Genomic DNA, 18,099 nt, shown 5'->3' on the forward strand with positions numbered 1-18,099 from the left:
CATGGCTTCTAGAGTGGCTTAACGCCAGCCTGCTGACATGCTTTACTGATCTTCTTTCAGAAGAACTTCATTTCTCCCCCCAAAGGAGAGAGGTACAGTATGGATATTCTGTCTGGGAGTGCTACTGTATCATAGTTTCAAGGAAATACATGTTTATAGAGGTAGAAGGGACATAGCATTAAACTGAATCTTGGGTTTAAAAAAAAAAAAGGGCAGTTGGAATCAAAATTCTCAAGTTTCTGAAAAGCAAGGGTTGGTGAATAATTGACCCCTGCTGATATTTTAAGGATTTGAGAAGTTTTGGGAGCTTGTGAGGCCCCTGCCCCTGTTTTTCTCTAGAAACTCCATCACATCCAGTGAGAGGCCATCTATGTGACTGGACAACACCACCTATAGTGAAGGGGCAAGTTATGGATTTTTTTAAGATTCTCTGTTTAAAACCACCCTTGCATGTAACACACTTCCTCTACAGCTTTACCATTATGTGTCATTGGATGAGGAATTAAGTTTTTTATATTCCTAACTGAAATGGATAAGGGCATCAAAAACTCCAATAGTGCTCACTGATGTAGTAAAGCAGAGTGCATTAAGGTTAGTGCTATACACTGTTCTCCAGTAATCAATTACATTACGGATGTTATAGGAAATAAAAATACCAGATAAGAAACTCCTCTCACAGGCTGAATTACTTCCTGGTTCTTTGTGGTGCAGTCAAGCAGGCTTCAGTTACGCACACAGGCACCTTTGTGGTACTCTATCTTCAAAACTAATAAAGTTAAACTGAGTTTGCATGACTAGGAGGAAAACCACCTTATCTGCCCCAGTGAAGGTTTGGCAGCATAATAAATTAATCCAAATATGCCTGCTGAATCTACATAAAACAACATGAAAATTGTTTGTTTGTTTTTTTTAAATCACCATTGCTAAACTGCCCCCAATATAAATAGTTAAATCCCTTTCATTTAATCCTCTTTTTAAATAAAAGTAATTTCCAGGTGGCAGGGGAAACCAGGTTAGAATATTCCCACCTTCTTCCACTTAACAGTGCATCTAGTTGGGAAGGGCCTTGACAAGGGCAGTGACTGCCACATCCACAGCACCAACCCCATCCCCCCCACCCCTTATTGTAAGGAAGCTTCTCTAATGATGCATCAGAAGGACTCTCAATTCACATGCAGCCATGAGGACAAGTCAGAGCCAGGATGTTGGTTCTCCCTGTCTCCAATGCCACACCATGCCAAAGCTAATGTCATAGCAGGAGATTTATAAAGGCATGAGTGGGAGTTAATTAAGCACTCAACTTTCATTTGTCTTTGAAAATCTCCCCCATAAGAAGCAGCATCAACATCGGTTCTATTTGCTCTCAGTGCATAATGCACAACGCTGGCAGCAATGGGAATGGAGAGTTCTGATCTGGTAACATTTTACATCCTCTTCTCAAAGAGGCTGAGCATTATGGAGGATGAGAGGCAGTGGAAAGATCAGGCTGTTTTGTATCCAGTGCTCTTGTGCCTTTCACACAGGTGTTATGTGGCAGGCAGTGTAATAGGGTTATGGGATATGCGTGTTTGATCTCCCAGAAATCCTGCTGTGGATAAATAGCAATAAATCAAGGCTCCCAGACAAGCTGCTGGATAGCAGTGATAGCGATGCATGTTCAGAGTCTCAAGCTATTGAGCTACATTGGCTCTTTTGTGCAGGTGGTAGGTGTGGTGGTCAGAGAGAATGCAGGGCCGGACCATATTACTCTTGAAGAAAATACCCCAAAAAGAAGCAATGGATAAGAGATCCTCTACCGATCCTACAGAGATTAGATGTAGACAGGTACTTACTTGCAGGACAGTGTGGCAGGAGTGAGAGACTGTGTGTGTGTATTAAATTGAACAGCTCGGATATACAAATATTTTTTCTAAAGCAGAATGTCATCCATATAATGAAGAACATTTAATATGTGTTACAATGTGACATACTTAGAGTTTGGAAAAATTCCAAAAAGGGTCAAATTTAAGATTCCATGTTTTGTAACCTAGATAATTAAATGGCACAGGCTAGCAGCTTTACAGCTTACCAAAATCAAACATGTCCCAAAGGAACACAGTTTAAACGTTTGCGTCCATAAATCAACTGTACAACTGGGATCATAGTGGGTAACTAAAGGTCAGTTTAACTCAGTTAAGTTTTTGTTTTTTCATATAAGAAAAACAGCTTCTCTTCTCATTATCACCATCCTTGTGTTTTGTCCAGAAAAAAATTCAGAGGAGTTCAGGGTTTAAGTCAAAGATAAACCCACTAAATGGAGTTGAACTGCTCTTAAGTGTTGAATATGGATCATCATCAGCTTCAGCTGTCTCTACCATGGTCTGTAGGAACCCTGCTAATATTTCTTAACTAACAAAACAGATTTTTAAAAGAAACCTACTTTTTATCTTGTGAAGTATAAAATGGGTCCAATCCTGCTCCCACAAAGCCGATGGGAGTTGTTAACCATTCAGCGAGGACAGGATTGGGCCTAATGGCTGTAATTATAAAGGCAGACATGCAATGACGAAAAGCCAACATTCTCTTATAGCTGGGATGTCAGACTAATGTGGGAAAAGGCCACATTAAAAATGTAATGTTGGTGTGTGACCAATGTCTATGAAGCAATATACTAGATCTTGTAGGCAGAGCTCCTACAATGGGAAGTTTGTACAAAGCTCAGAGAGAGTGTACGAGCCTTTTGATGGAACTACACTTTTTAGGCCAAAATTTTAAAACATGACTAGTGATTTGGTGTGTCTGTCTTTGGGTGCCCAACTCATGTTTGGCATGGTGAAACTGTCTCCTTTTCCAGAGCGCACAGGATAGACTATTGCATCCTGAGGCCACCCCTTTTTGGGAAGGGCTCAAATCTTGCAGTAATATATTCCTTAATTGGGCTGAACTTTCATTAGCTTCAATGGATAAGATAGTCTGTGAGTAAAAACTGCAGGATTTATCCTCTGCTGAAGTTCTGACTTTTCCAAATAGTTGCACTAAGCACACAGAAATGAGGACACTGCAGGAAGCCTGCATGCATTTCTGCAATGGGAACAGAACCTCAGTCTTCCCATTCAACCTTTGTCATTTCAACAGAGTAACCAAAAGACAATGAAAGCAGCTCTGTGTGAGACCGGGAGAAGTTTGGCCCTCATGGGAGGAAGCCCATGCTAGTGGGAGATATGCTCTGTGGCTTTCTGTGGATTGTCATCGCTTTATTTTATTTTTTTTTAAAGAAAATCTGAGTTCTGAGGGGAATCCTTTAAAAATGCAAATCTCTTCAAAGGAAGATTGTCCCACATTGCTCTCATGAGCAGGGGCGAGGGATAGCTCAGTGGTTTGAGCATTGGCCTGCTAAACCACAGGCTGACCACAGGCTGAAACCCACTGCAATAGCATCTTTGATTAAAGGCTCTTAAAGTGCTTGTAAAACATACACTAAGCCTTGCAGCAACTGCTCTGTAAGGTGGGGCAATGTTGTTAGCGAGTAAAGAATAGGCAAGTTAAAGGCCCCGATTGTGACTGACCCTTCTTTGGATGGGTGGAAGGTTTTCAAAGAGTACATGTTCCTTGTGTGGTCTCTATATAGGTCAGTCACAATTGCAGCACCTGTATGCTGGTGACCCCAGTGTCTGCTCCACTTCCAGGGATGGCTGGCATCTCTCAGAAGATGGGAAGGGAGAAGGGGCAACAGCCCCACAACAGGAAGTAGAGTTGGCCATCCACACGAGGGGGATCCTAAGGGTGGCACAGTCTCCCTGTCCTCTTGTAGGGAACTCAGTGAGGATTGTGCCTCAAGGAAGGAATCACTCTCCAAGGCACAGTCCCTCCCCAGGATCCCTCCACGGGTGGTGCAGCTCCGTACCATTGCCTGCTGGGCCCGTGGCTGCCTGCCACCATTTGAGTCTAATTGCCTTGCCCAAGGCTACACAGTGAGTCACTGGCAGAGCTGGAAACAACCTTGGACCCCTGGCCCCAGCTGGCAAAGTCTCTTGGTTTTTGGTTTTCTTTTGGGGGCACTGATGTTAGGAGGGTCTCCACCACTTCATAAGTGCTTGTGTCTTTGAATTAGTAAAATTAAACTAGCCATATCCTTGAGATCAGGGTACAAGAACATAACTCGATCCACTACATCGTATGGGAAGACAGAGCAGAGCACACTGCGGATGTGTGCTCGCTTTCCAGCAAGTGGCTCTGGAGCATGATTCAGGAGATACTCGCTGTGAGAAGTGGGTGAGTGGCTGAAGGAGCCGGGCTCCTTGCGGGGATCTAACAAAAATGGCGGAATGGGAGGCTGATTCTGCAAATGCCTTTGGTATTGTCCATCTTCACGTTTGCTGTAGGGAAATGGGCCATTAAGAGGAGACCTGACAGAGTGTGTGACTTGCTGTTGGGCCTGTAGGCCTTGTGTGGACTGAGATCTGTCCACAATGTATTGGATTCTCTGACTTTGCGCCGCTGACATTTGCACATTGCAGCGGTGCTCAGGCCTAGGGTGAGCTGGGTGCCTACAAAGATGAGAAGGCAACTCGCACTGTTGTAAGCACATGCAGTCCAAACTATGGTTGTGATGAGTTACGTATAGATTGTGTCTAAGATTACAGCATTGATGGATACTGTCCATTGCATCCCCTCTCGTAGAGGGGTCTGCCGGCCTATTTGCACTATATATCTTGTCCCTGAGGGATAACTCAGAGAGCTGCTTTTCCATGAGCCTTTGATCTCTCTGTAGGTCTTGGTGTAATACATTTTGTTGGGGTTCCAGCTTACGGAGCGGCCTGTCTCCCCAGGCTCTCGCTGAATGCTCGGTGTATCTCCTTTCCTGTTGCGCGGAATGGAACCAATCCGGTGCAAAGCTCTGAGTGGAGCTGCCGCCACCTGAAGCACCACTGGATTCCTCCAGCCTTTCTATGCCGGCACCGTGGGATGCATTCCCTCCTTGGGCTGTAGTCGGGGCAGCCTTCAGCTTTTCTTCCTCTGTCTCCAAGCTTTGAGAGGAGGCCTTTGTTTTGGCTCGGAGCTCATCAGCCACTGACAGCTGAGCTTGGTGCAATCGTTCTGGGTGGAAAAATTTGCACTTGCTGCCATATGTGCATTTTTTGCCTGAAAGAAAACAAAACAATGAGCTGAGAGGTAGGAGTGGGGCATTAAAGTATCAGACAAATATTAATTTATCTATTTTAGGTACTTAGAAGGGAACCCTTCCCCACAGTATTTGAGCACCTCACAGTCTTTAATGTATTTATCCTCAACACTGCTGTGAGGTAGGGGAAGTGCAATTTGCTATTACTAAGGATACCAGAGGTGCCAACTTGCCACTTTCACCGGGGGTGCTCGATCCCTGCTCCACCCCCAGCCCCGCCCCCCACTCCACCCCTTTCCCACAACCCCACCCCCACCTCTTTCCACCCCCTGCCCTGGGTGTGCTCTACCCCCTCCTCCCCAGTGCCTCCTGCATGCTGCTGAACAGCTGATTGCGGCGGGCAGGAGGCACTGGGGGGAGGGAGAGAAGCTGATCAGTGGGGCTGCTGGTGGGTGCTGAGCACCCATTATATTTTTCCCTGGGGTGCTCCAGCCCCAGAGCACCCATGGAGTTAGCGCCTATGAAGAATACGATTTAGTCACAGAGGTCAGGGAAGTCACAGATGCTGTGACTTTACCAGACCTCCGTAATCTCGCTTCAACAACAGGGCCGGAGTGCGGGCTGGCGCCCTTGACCTGCAGCTTTGGCCGCAGCTGGGGCTGTGTGCCCCCCTCAGAGCTGTGGTAAGGAGCTCCAGAAGAAAAACAGGCAGGCATCACTGTGTCAAGTTAAAGAAAACCTACCATAAGGACAGGGCTGCCATCTAGTAAAAGGAAACACTGGCTTTTTGCTGAGGAAATTGTGAAGAGTAGGTCCATGACGGCCTAGTGGGTCATCAGGAGGCATAAACCTGAAACCCAAAAAGAGCATTAGTCACTCAATAGACATCCCTTTGTGAAATACTGCATTTCACTTACATTCCACTCTGGGATCTTTATTTTTTTAATCATTTATTGTGCACAGTTATGACAGAAAAGCCTTGTAACATTTACACAATCCCTATCAAAAGGAGGAAGGATGTACTAAAAATCCACACTCCTCTATCTTAGATCTCTGAGCTGCAGCCACACTCTTTCTGGAAGGGAAATAGTGCTCTTTAGCTGACCAGCCCTACAGGTACCGTACTGCAAGTTCATAGAGCTCCTCTCCTTGCCACAGGTTCTAGTACAGGGGTTCTCAAACTGGGGGCCAGCACCCCTCAGGGGGTTGCGAGCTGTCAGCCTCCACCCCAAACCCTGCTTTGCCTCCAGCATTTATAATGGTGTAAAATATATTTTAGAAGTGTTTTTAATGTATAAGGGGGGTTGCACTCAGAGGCTTGCTGTGTGAAAGGGGTCACCAGTACAAAAGTCTGAGAACCCCTGTTCTAGTATCCGTGCTGGAATCTCAAGCTGCGCAGAGAAAGAGTTGGCATTATGTTGGCCAGGCAATGACGTTGAATTTTCAGGCCCTGTATGATACTTTCGAAGCAACAGAAAATGACATGTTGGTATCTGCCCAGACTCCCTGTGTGCATCTATTTGCAGTGTTTGCAGCACAATGATCTGTGTTTAGCCACCCCAACTCTACAATATATACATATTTTAAAACAGTAGGAGTTGGCAGACTCAAATCCACCAGTGAAATCAGAGTGAAGGCTGATGTCTCATCACTCTGCCATTACTTCATCTTCCTATGCAACACACATGCACTGTATTTAAGAACACATGGATTTCTAAGACCTAGCACTAAGCCTTGGTTGAATACCAGACCTACCTATGAGCCTCTGCATGCAGTGATATTGTGTTATGTAAGTCTTCGAAGCATGGCGAGTTGGAGAACTGATTCCCCTGTCATCTGAATGTGATGTTTTAGGAAGAGCCATCACAGCATGAATGTCAATAACAGTTAGCACTTTTATAGTAATAAACCAATTAATCCTCACAATACCCCTGTGAGGGACTAGCTGGCTGATGAAACAGAGGAAGAGGAGCTAACTGACCAATTTAGGCCACAGAAGTTGTCAGAGTGGATTAGAAACTGAGCAGCTCCTCTCTCCTCATCCTCTGTTCAGAGCACTAGCCCACACATCTCTCAGCAAATGCTGATTGGCCGTAGCTCTTTCTGGTCTATCGGTGACCATGGTTATGTGAGATAGCAACAAAGGGTTGGTGGGGTTGGGGCACATGAATGAGCGAGGACATTTAATTCCCTATCTCTGTGTGTAATGGAACCAGCAGCTGGCATCCTAAGTGTCTCTTAGAGATGAGCAGGTCTGTCCTAATGTGCTTGGCAAAAATAGCTAGACGTATTTTAAATTTTTTTTTTTTTTTTTTGCAGTGAGGCTTGTGAAAATGTTCTGACAGCCTTACGAATGGGAAAGGAAGACAAGGGCAAGGAGAAATGTTATGTAAATGTTTGATACCCATTATTAACAAGGGAAGTAACCTGATTGTTAGAGACACAACAGATCTGACCTTTGAGTCCCATTATGCTGATAAGTAAGGGCATGAAGAAACCAAACACCATTACATTAAATGCATTGCCAAGTATTTTAGTGCAGTTTTGGGTGGCTCAGAACTACCAGCAGTCTGATATATCAAAGGTAAAATCAATTGAGCGTACCACATCTCGAGAGGTTTGGTGGCTACGCTATCAGTTTGAATGAAAACTTGCTCTCAGTGCACATTACCCAGCTAAATAAAGGCCTGGACCAGTTGACTGAGTAACAACCTTTTCAGGGGCAGAGAAAGACCTACAAAATTGGGAATGATCTGCACACCACCCAGATTTATATATCTATGATGAATGCAAAAAAATAATGAAGGGATCAGTCATGTGGGAGACCAGGATCTAATTGCAGATCCTGGCCTCTCTCTGCTGCAGCTAGAAGGATCCTGGCCTCTTGCTGCTGCAGCTACTGTCTGGGAGGAATTGAAAATGGAGGGGAAAGAATTACTCACAAAGGGAGGGGGAGGTTTAACTCACTCTTAACCCAGCAGGACTATTAGACATACTGCCAAGCAGCCAAATGCCTCCCTGTTGCCAGATATCAATTTCATTGTGTCTCTGTCCAAAATCAATGTTATAGTGCTGTGACAGGGAGACACAGGCCTATCTTCATCTCATATCTCTTATTCTCTGCACTAGTCGGGCTTTAGGAGCAACATGGGTCCTAGATCACCTTTCAGTAAACCTGAAATAGACAAATTCCTCAAGGAGTTACACAGGACCTTTGAGACCAGAGGTGGGGAAGAAAAAACTAAAGACAGGATGCCCTAGCAGACTCTCTTAAAAATACACCTGCTCCCTTTGACATCAATTAAAGTTGCACTTATGGGTTGAATTTGGTCCACAGCATTCAAGGATGTAAATAAAAGTAAAGACAATTGTCCCCTACTTGTCACTGACAAAGGAGTACATGAGTAGCCGCTTCTCTATGAACCACTTCCACTCAGGATTCTCACTCTGGAGGTCCCGGTAGTTGTCATTGGACACAATCACCCCATCTTTCTCATGGGCCACTTTAATTATATAGCGATCGTCGTAGCAGACCACCCGCCTGCCTTTCACCTTGCGGGATGGGGTGTACACGAGAATGGTTTGCTTTGCAAGCTCATCAAGAATGTGCTGATCTGAAAACAAAAACAAGAGGGAGGAAAATCAGCGATTAGCGTGTACCAAACATATGTAGGAGTCCTTTAAGAATCTAAAAGCATCTTAAAAATAATAAGGGTTTTTAGGTACCTAAATACAGACTCAGGACCCTAAGTGAGGGATGTGATTTTTTTTTTAGCGGCACTGAACTATTGGCATCAGCAGGAGCTGATGAGAACTCAACAAAGGTATAAATTAGGTAACCTTTCTAGGTGTTTAAATATGGACTCAGGAGCCTAGCCTTAGACATCTATTTTTTTGAAATCTGGGCTTAAAGGATGATTAAGCTGTGATCCTGAGCTACGCTGAGCACCTACAACTCCCCCCAACTGCAGTGGGAGCTAATGGTGCTCTCAAAATCATCCCCTCATATGTGAGAACCCACCATTAAGCAAGCCTCTTTAGGAGGTAGCCAATTTACATATCTGAGACTGCGGATACTGTATTACTGAATTACAAACAACAGAAAATGTCTGGGTGGTTCAAAATCAGTTCTGAACCGATAACAGGCTACATGGCTTATTGTCAGTCATTCCTGCTGTTGGCTCTGTAAACATTAGGGCTATGCACACAATTTCACCTGTAACAGCAATTTTATTTCTTTTCCCTCTTCCACGTGGGTCTGTCTTCTTATCTAGAAGCAGCAGCACGATCGTAAGCTCAGTGTTCTTGCTGATTCATTTTTGTACACTCATTTCTTCTCCGCTCTCTGCCCCTCTGTGCAGATATAGGCTTTGGCTAACATGTTTTATATATTTTACACAGTAAGTGCCTATATCGGTAATGACATAACCGAAAATGTTGTGGATTGGCTGTCGTTTGTGTGTTGCAACTAACTGCTGCTGGAGAAATGTCACCCTCAAGTAATACAGCTGACAGCTATACCATACATCATAATGCAGTTAAGCGCTACCAGAGATTCATTCTCCTTTAGCTCAACTGGCAGAGGTCTGTGCTTTTGAAGCAAAAGATTCTGATGTCTGTCACACATGCTACATAGACAGCAACAGCATATACACGGCCACGGATTCATCACTGAAACACCCTGAAATGTGTGCCTTGCTGTCTGCTTCCATTGTGCTGCTTTCTCTCCAGGAGAGAATTGCATCAGATTCCTCAAGTCCCCAATGCCTACCCTTTGCATGACATGATAGAGGTACAGTATTGCTATAGAAAAGGTTAATTTGTAATATATTTCAGATTGTTCTTGGAACACCCTGTCTACCTGTAATGGGGCTATCAAATCGTGGTGCTTCCTTTCTCCACGATGGGACAAAGACCTTGATGTCTTTGTGGCCTCTCTCCTTGAACCAGTCCACTGCCAGCTGAATCCCCCGGCATGAGAACACTTCTTTGTTCCCATGGCTGCAACCAGAAAAGAGAGCGGGAAATAGGTTAAGATTCAGGAAGAGGTTCATGCAGCTCTTGGAAGCTGAATTAGTAATACAAGGTAATCACAACATCAGCCCCAGCACCTCTTAATGATAGCCATGGAAGCCACCTTTACATATTGAGCAGAGAGCCCCAGCTGCACAACTTCAAATATATCTTCCAAAGGAAGAAGTGACATTTTATTTGCACCACAACTGGGATGTTTTCAAGGACAAGTGCTCCTGTACACTAGACTTCAAGGGCAGATGTAATTGGGGAGATACTCTCCCTCTCCCTCACACTGACTACCTCAGCCTCCATGTAGAGATGGACCTGTGACATAAAGGTTGGATTCACTTTAGTCCATGTGGGGCTGCTCTGGACTCCCCTTCCGGTGTAGGCTGGTGTTTTGAACAGAAAGTGCTCATGGTGGGAGCTGAATCGCAAAGCAGCAATTTTCTCCTCAGAAATAAAACTTCTTAGGCCCTATTCTCTTGCTGTGCTATGTTAAGATGATGGCCAGGGTGGCTGCAGGTCACTCTTCTCCAGCTGACTCTTTGAGAGGCGTGGAGGACACATGACTGGAAATCCCCACCACCCTCCCAGCAGATTGCATGTGTAGGTGCTCCCTGCCAATGACTCCCCATCAGGGGACAGGACCACCATGTGGGGATGGGAAAATAGGAGACCCTGTGCCCTAGACCACTTTAATCTAGCCCAAATTGTTGGATTTTGTCTGTCCAGGCCAGAGGCCAGGGGAAAACCTAGGAAGATCTGTTGTAGCGAACCCAGTTATGGAAATCGGCTAAAATTCAGCATCAGTCAGGATGGCCTAGGGAAATGATGTCTGAGAGAGCCTGTAAGAGACTATATCCTTGTTCAGTTTCTTCACCCTGCCCCGTAAAGTTCTTGTTTGTCATTATGGCTTGTTTAAATTTGACTACATTGTACATTGAAGAAGGTTTAAATTTGACTAAACAGTACACTGAAGAAGGTAATTTCGTTGCTCTTAACCATCTCTGCACAAGGAAATAAATGTACTGTTTTCATATATAGTAATCATCACACAGAGATTGAACCCTATGCTACGGTCCTGAAATGGAAAAACATATCCACACCCACGCTATCTACAGCAGCCTCACTTGTGTACTTTGAACTCTCTAGATCATATCTCCACAATCATACTAGTGCTTTCAACATTGCAGAATACACACACTAATTATTAGTCTGTTGTTATAGTTCTACATCTGCACCCATCTATAGTGACATGAAAGATAGGTTAGAAATGTTTATATAATTACTGTCACAGGTACAGAGTACATTTATCTTCTGAACTAACAAAGGCATGGAAAGTATCATTTTATGCTGAATCATAAGTGCAGTAGTGAAATGATTGATTATCCCAAAATGATAAAATGGAATTTTATGGAATGGAATTTAGGGGGAGCCACCCAGCTGCCTCTGAAGGAGCTGTGGTTACAGGCCTCCAATACCAGAAGCCTACTTCCCCATTCACTTACACCACTGTTATAGCCATGTACCGTCACTCTGGATTTACTCCAATGCAGATGCAAAGAGAATCAGACCCCAGGAGTTTGTGTTTGGCATAGCGAGTATAGCAATAATACTTAGCCACCTTTGTAAAATGCTTGAGGTTCTGTGGATGAAAAGCTCTAAGGATTAGTACTGGATAAGCAGTGATGTTATTACAGTGAAACAAAATAAAATAGAGTCAGGGCTGAATTACCCAGAATGCCTTCCTCCACCTGGCAGCTTGAATATTGCTAGACATACCTGCGCATAATAAACTACATAACCACTTTTTCATTTTAATATGCTTGCAGCTGGTAAGATTCTGGCAGTTCCCTTTTCAAGTTGGGAAGGGATATGTTTGTTGTTTTAACAACCCTGCCATCAGGAGCTCTGCTGTAGAGCTCCTCTCCCCAGGCAGTCTAGCTCATGGTTAATATAGTTTGTGACTCTGTTAGCGATGGGGATGCAAACTGTTTTTCAACCATCCTACTCAGGTTTGGGAGACAAGAGACAAAGACATGTTATTTCCCCCCACCATATATATAGAGATGGCTTGATACAGTACAGTGCCCCATCTACTACACCACATGATCTTTCTGTATCATGTACCAATGAAGTTTGTCACCAAGATGCTAGGATGCCAAAGCCCCTTTTCCAGCATCACTGGGAGTGTTTTAGCTAATAGCACCTTCTAGAGCCATCCAGTGATCTAATTAATTTTCATAGATTCTAAGGCCAGAAAGGACCACTGAGATCATTTAGACCAGTGACTCTCAACCTTTCCAGCCTACTGTACCCCTTTCAGGAGCCTGATTTGTCTTGTGTTATACCTCACTTAAAAACTACTTTTGGAAACCCATTTTGGGTATATGGCCTAAAAGCTCAAAATAGTAGCAACATTGCAACCAAAACCATCTACTGCACCTACAGCATAGCATCACTGGTTTTGAACATTTCCTGTCTGGTGATCTCTGAAGTAAAAGATTATGCACACAGCAGACCAGGGAGAGCTCTGAATTATGGAGTTGCAGTCTAATTCCATCGCAGGATCCTGCAAAGAAAGATGGTCTTGTGGTTTTCAGGTGAGCCTATGCACACCTGTGTTGTAACCCAGCTGTGATAGTGACTCCTTGTATGACCTTCAGCAAACCACTTAACCACTCTGCAAATTTACTTAGCTACCTTTCAGAGAGCTAGTGGGGACTCAGTAGTTAGCACTTTTCACTTTGAGTCCATTATCAGTATTAAGTACTGTAACGTGGGCATTAATTTCAAGCAGTTTGTGAATTCACTAGAACCTTTGATGATGGCGATCCAGCCCCTAATTCGAGATTGTTTTGGCTTTTTTATTTTTTACTATGCAGTACCTGTATCCAACAATAAAAACCAAGCTCCCTGTTGCTTTACTTTATTGTTTAGCCCAGAACATGTGCATAAACCCCCTGGGCTACAGTGATTCACTCTCAACTGGCCTAACACAAGGAATGAAGAATCAGCTGTTTAATCAACAACAAAGTCCCTTCTCCAAAGATCCTAAAACACTTCTCCAAAGCTCTTTGGGACATCATTTAAAACAGCATTTTCCTCCTCATTAGTACTACTGTGGAGCCACATGTCGGTATCAAAGCCCTCTCACTGTCAAGTCACGACATCATCAGTGGAGTCCAAATTTTCCAGCAACTACACACTAAGCATTATGGGACACTGCCCTGCTCAGTGGCATACTCAAGTGACAGCTGCAGTGGAAGACAGCTGTACAAGGGGTGAAGGACAGGTTGTTGGCTTTCCCCCATTGCCCTTGAAAACCTTCAGGGATCTGTGAGGGCAGAGGTCCTGCACGGAGTCGGGGCTAAGTGGAGACTCAGCACCAATGAAGATCCTGCAGAAGGAGTACCTGGCAATGGTGGAGGTAGTTCAGGGGTCTGAAGGTTGAGAGTGGTTTGGGGCTGATCTCAGGGCCTGGTGAAGTACGTGAGGAACCTGTGGCAGGTTCTAGGCTGAGTCGGAGGAAAAAATGAGAGGGTAGAAAATTCCAGTTTTGAGCAGGAGAGCCGAAGCTAAAGCATGTGCTGCTCCCTCCCTACTTGCCTAGGGGATGGGTCTCCCATGCTCATACCCAGCCTTCTCTCTCCTGCCTCGGGGAGTTGGTTGCTCCCACCATTCTGCCTGGAAGATAAATCTTCGGCACTTCTCCCTCCATCCAGAGGAAGAAGTTACCAGGCAGGGTTCTCTTTCCTTCCCCAAGGGTCAATCTCTGGAGGGGTTTTCTCCCTTCTCACTCTTGCTTCCCAAGGATCAGGCTCCTTATATGGGGAACTCCCCCTCTCCCCCTCCCAGGACTGAAGATGCTGAATGGGAAATCTTTTTTGTCTGTTCCCCCTCCCCCCCAACAATGCAAGAAAGGAGAGCATGCCAAGGAGTCTCCTAAGACGATGTCATCAAGTAGGGAAATGGGAGTTGGTTGGATAGGAATAACTGACAGTCAGTGTAGGTTTAGAAGGTGATTGGTGCTGGGCTTGATGGCCTTGGAGGTTAAGGTCACTGAAGTAAACGATGAAACATTTGGATGTTTATCCAGTACTAACTCTGAACACCTGGAGTTTCCATCGCCAGCTTTACAGGGGTGTATAATGCAATGTTGGTGCTAGTTGTGTGTCTCCTGTGTGCTCAGCTGCGTTTTTGCCACAGTAACTGGAGTATGTATATTTTTAAAAATTCTACTTCTCATCCTAGAAGTGGAACACAAACTATTTACAGAGAGAAAGGAGATTTATTTCAGTATGAAAGTCACAACTGAGCTGATAAACACTTGGAAAATGTAATATAGTCCAATTCCTATCAATCATGAATCAAAACCAAAACACACAAGCCAGGGATGTTTTGGGGTTGTGCTTGTAAAACCAAAATGATGATGCTTGAGGTTTTGGCAAAACCAAAATCCACATTTCCCCATTTGAACTGCTTTCTGCTTCTCAGGTCAGTTAGACTCTTCACTCTCTTTCTTGAGTCATGGTCACCTGATTTACAATCCAGACAAAATGGCAAAAACAGTACAAGAACTAACCATGTGATCTACTGAACAAATACAAGATTCAATCAACTGAAATACTGTGCTGCTGCTTATCTGGACTTCTCCAAATGAATCTGATTTTTGAAAACCAAGTATAGTATTTACTTTATCTGGTCCTCCAGCTTGTCCTGCCAATGCCTCAGCATATTGATTTAGATCTCCTGGATACTTGTGTGTAGCGATAGCATGACCTCACTTAGGAACTAAAGTGAAGGGAAGCCTTGTGAAACATATTGCTACAGACAGTAGAGGTTAGGAGTTAGTTTCAAAATGGTGATCAGAGGTGATCATTATTTTAAAAATCAGCTCATGATACTGAGGGAGAGCAGGTCCATGAAATAAGCTACAGCCCCATGAACAGAGATATGAGATATCCTCACCAAGCATCTTGTGTGCTTCACACATAAAGGAGAGCACAACTTCAGGCTGGATTCAAATGCAAAGTTACTGAGAAATGGAAATCCCTTGTAGGTATCAAAATGGAAAGGCACATACCTCATAGCAATGTTGCTGCCATCGATCACGATAGGTCTCAAGTGACTGGAAGAATCGCTTGCCTCTTCTTCTGGCTGCTTGGGCACTGCCAGCCTGCTACATGACCCCCGGGGGACAAGTTTTGGGAGAGGATGCTGGGCCTGCCTCTCCTGAACCGCAGGCCTGCTACCTACCCGAATCAACTCTTTTAGCACATCATCCTCCAGGGCCCCTTGGCCCAGATTCTCCAGCACTTTGCAGATGTCCTGCTTGCCATACCCCAGCTTGCAGAAAAACTCCATCTTGCCCAGGTGCGCTTCCATCTGCACAGCAGATACTTCCTCTGGGTCTGGGCTGTTACCAGTCGGCAGGATGTGAACCTGCCAAGGCCAGTCTCAGCAGGCTTTTCTGTTCCCTTTACTTAATGCTTTTGTTCTCTCGGCTGCTTTTTGCTGGCATCAGCTTTAGAGGTGGGGAAAAGATTTTAAATAATACAGTTAAATGTGGTAGCCAAGGAACTGCTCTCTCTCTCACACACGTTCAGTACACAGTTACACCTGTACAAGAGGCCAGTCTTATTAGGTCCCTTCTGGCTTAAGAGAGAGCCCTAGCTTTTCCTCAGACACCATGGAGGTTCTTCTGTTCCACTCTTGTTAGAAAAGCACCCCTGTAGAGCATCCAGTTTTTGTCAGCTTCTTGGGGAGAGTGGTTGAAGACAGGCATTGCACTACTCTCATCTCACAGGAAATCACTTAGAATAAAACATAACTGGGGATTTTCAATTTGCTCAGTGTGGTTAATGAACCATAGATAACATCGTTCTGATTTCAATGGAGTGATCTCAGATGTCATAGCAACTCAACAAATATGGCAAACTTCATCTAGTGGCAAAGAGGGAGTGTATTATTTTCAGTATTACTCGGAACTTTGAAAACAGGTTAGCACTCATGAAAAATTCTGCTCTTGTGAAACTGTTCAGGTGAAATCACTCAGATGTTCCGCTGATGCCTGACTTAACCTGTTGTTTTTTTAGTACTAGCTTTTCTGTCAGGGAGGTTTTTTTACTTGAACAAAAAGAGTTTACCCTTACAAAGGTGTAGGTGTAGCACCTTGAGCCTAAACTTATTTGAGCAGTTTTAATTTCAGTTGGATTCATTGTTGAGGGGCTGTGGCGAGAGGAGCAGACTGAGTATGCCTGCCTGAGAGTAAGCTAAGGTAACGTAACTTTCTCCAGCATTCGCTAGGAATGTTGTACTGGGTCTTGCCCTGGCATTTTTCTGAAGGCCTACTGCCACTGCAGCTCCATGATGGAAGCACTAGTTAAGACTGGCATTTTAACCCAACCTCATCTCTGCAGGAGTGAAGGCCGACGTTTCCTTCCAGAGAAGCTGAGCTACTTTACAACAGGAGGCTCTCTTGGGGGCAAAAGTGGATGGTAGTTAACTTAGAGCTTCAACGAATCAGGGTTCACCTGTGATACCATCTTTGTCTCAGCACTGGGCTTTTCAGACTTTTCAAAAGCCAAGTTCCTTCCCTGATGAGTTTGCAGTTTAAAATATGGTCGTTGGCTAGCACAATGAACAAGGTGCTAGTGGGCCGAGACCACTGGCTGTGAGGCCGATCAGTCCTGTGTCACTGAGTTCTTGTACGCCCCTGCTGTATGTATCCTACTGTTGTCTCTCATCTTAGATTCATATTGTAAACTGCTCCTGGCCGGAGCCAACGTTTTTGTTCTGTGTTTGTACAGCACCTAACACGGTGGAGTCCTGGGCCCTGCCTCGCGCTCCTAGGCACAATGATAATATAACGAATTATAGAAGAGTAGTACCCCTTGGGTACCTGCCCTCACATTGCTGCCGTCCTCACCAGCGGCTAGTCCCAGGTACAGGCTCATGTGTTTGCTGCAGGCTTTGCATTAAGGAGCCAGGCTCCTTATCCCAGGCCATGGAGACTCGTGCTTTTGGTTCCATGGGTCCTGGGCTCAATCCCCATGTCAGTCACTCCAGCCAGGGCATCACAACATGTGTTGTGACCTAAGTGGGGATTGGGGGTGCTGTGGCTCTCTGGAACGTGGTCTGAGCTTCCCTGGCCAGACCCCATCTGTAACCCACCCACGTCTGCACTGTGGCTCGGGGCTCCCCCTAGTGGTCCAGCCATGGACAGAGGATTGGAGTCTGCTAGCTCCTGTGAGCTGTGCAACCTGGGTCTTTCCGCTCAGGCACCAGAGGAGAGGTTTAGGCTGTTTGATCCCAAGTTCCTGGTTTCAAGCCCCAGAGGATTACACTTTGGGCTGGGAAAGCAGAGCAAGCAAATTGCCTTATTGAATAGATTGTGTGTGTCTCCTCCCTCCCTGCTTTTAAATGAGTAGCAGAAACGGATGGGTCAAGGGGCACATTAATAGTGAAAATACATTTCCAAGGGAACTCCCACTGAATGTCCGCTCGGAACTGATCGGTAAGGCCACCGGCTTCTCCCTCATGCTCCCCTCCAGACTCACTTCTGCAACATCTCCACTAGCTGACTAACAATGTATGGGCTATGGGGCAACTGGGTATAGTCAATGGGTAGAGACTTGAAACAGACAATGAGCCCAACCCTCAACTTGTGTAAACAGGGTAGTTCCCCATGAGCTACCACAATTTACACCAGCCAAGGCTCTGTCCCACAGTCACTTCTCTTTGAAGCCCCTGATCTTACAGAGAGACCCTCACAGCTGGATATTTGTGCCAGAGGAGTGAATGGGGCTCTGTGTAGCTTGAAAGCTTGTCTCATGCCCAGAGGTTGGTCCAATAAAAGGTATTAACTCAGCCATAAATAAAAGGTTTTGGAGCCTGAGGTTGTTCATAGCTGGCATTAAGCCAGAGCAGCAGTCAGTCTCCTCTGACTTGCATGCTGCAGGGCCAGGAGTGCGTGG

General features: G+C 45.1%; 1 protein-coding gene across 1 annotated transcript; it reads right to left on the reverse strand.

Moving 5' to 3' along the window:
- Positions 1 to 2,003: 2,003 nt before the first annotated feature.
- Positions 2,004 to 16,202, reverse strand: ZC3H12D (zinc finger CCCH-type containing 12D). The gene is made up of 5 exons (XM_084623491.1): positions 15,207 to 16,202; positions 9,963 to 10,102; positions 8,481 to 8,715; positions 5,845 to 5,951; positions 2,004 to 5,121 (listed from the first exon to the last, which is right to left on the reverse strand). The coding sequence occupies exons 1-5, from the start codon at positions 15,506 to 15,508 to the stop codon at positions 4,064 to 4,066; spliced, it is 1,842 nt and encodes a 613-aa protein (XP_084479617.1). The 5' UTR covers positions 15,509 to 16,202; the 3' UTR covers positions 2,004 to 4,063.
- Between the last annotated feature and the right edge of the window lie 1,897 nt (positions 16,203 to 18,099).

The sequence above is a fragment of the Lepidochelys olivacea genome (genome assembly GCF_965140295.1).
Source record: "Lepidochelys olivacea isolate rLepOli2 genome assembly, chromosome: 3".
Lineage (NCBI taxonomy): Eukaryota > Metazoa > Chordata > Testudines > Cheloniidae > Lepidochelys > Lepidochelys olivacea.

What these genes read in the sequence shown, in the direction of transcription:
- ZC3H12D (XM_084623491.1), bottom strand. Translation starts at nt 15,508, where the DNA reads ATGGAAGCGCACCTGGGCAAGATGGAGTTTTTCTGCAAGCTGGGGTAT. An exon ending in TACTCCTTTGTCAGTGACAA is followed by an intron (nt 5,952 to 8,480) that starts GTAGGGGACAAT and finishes TTTGGGTTTCAG; the next exon opens with GTTTATGCCTCCTGATGACC. An exon ending in ATGGCAGCCCTGTCCTTATG is followed by an intron (nt 5,122 to 5,844) that starts GTAGGTTTTCTT and finishes GTTTTCTTTCAG; the next exon opens with GCAAAAAATGCACATATGGC.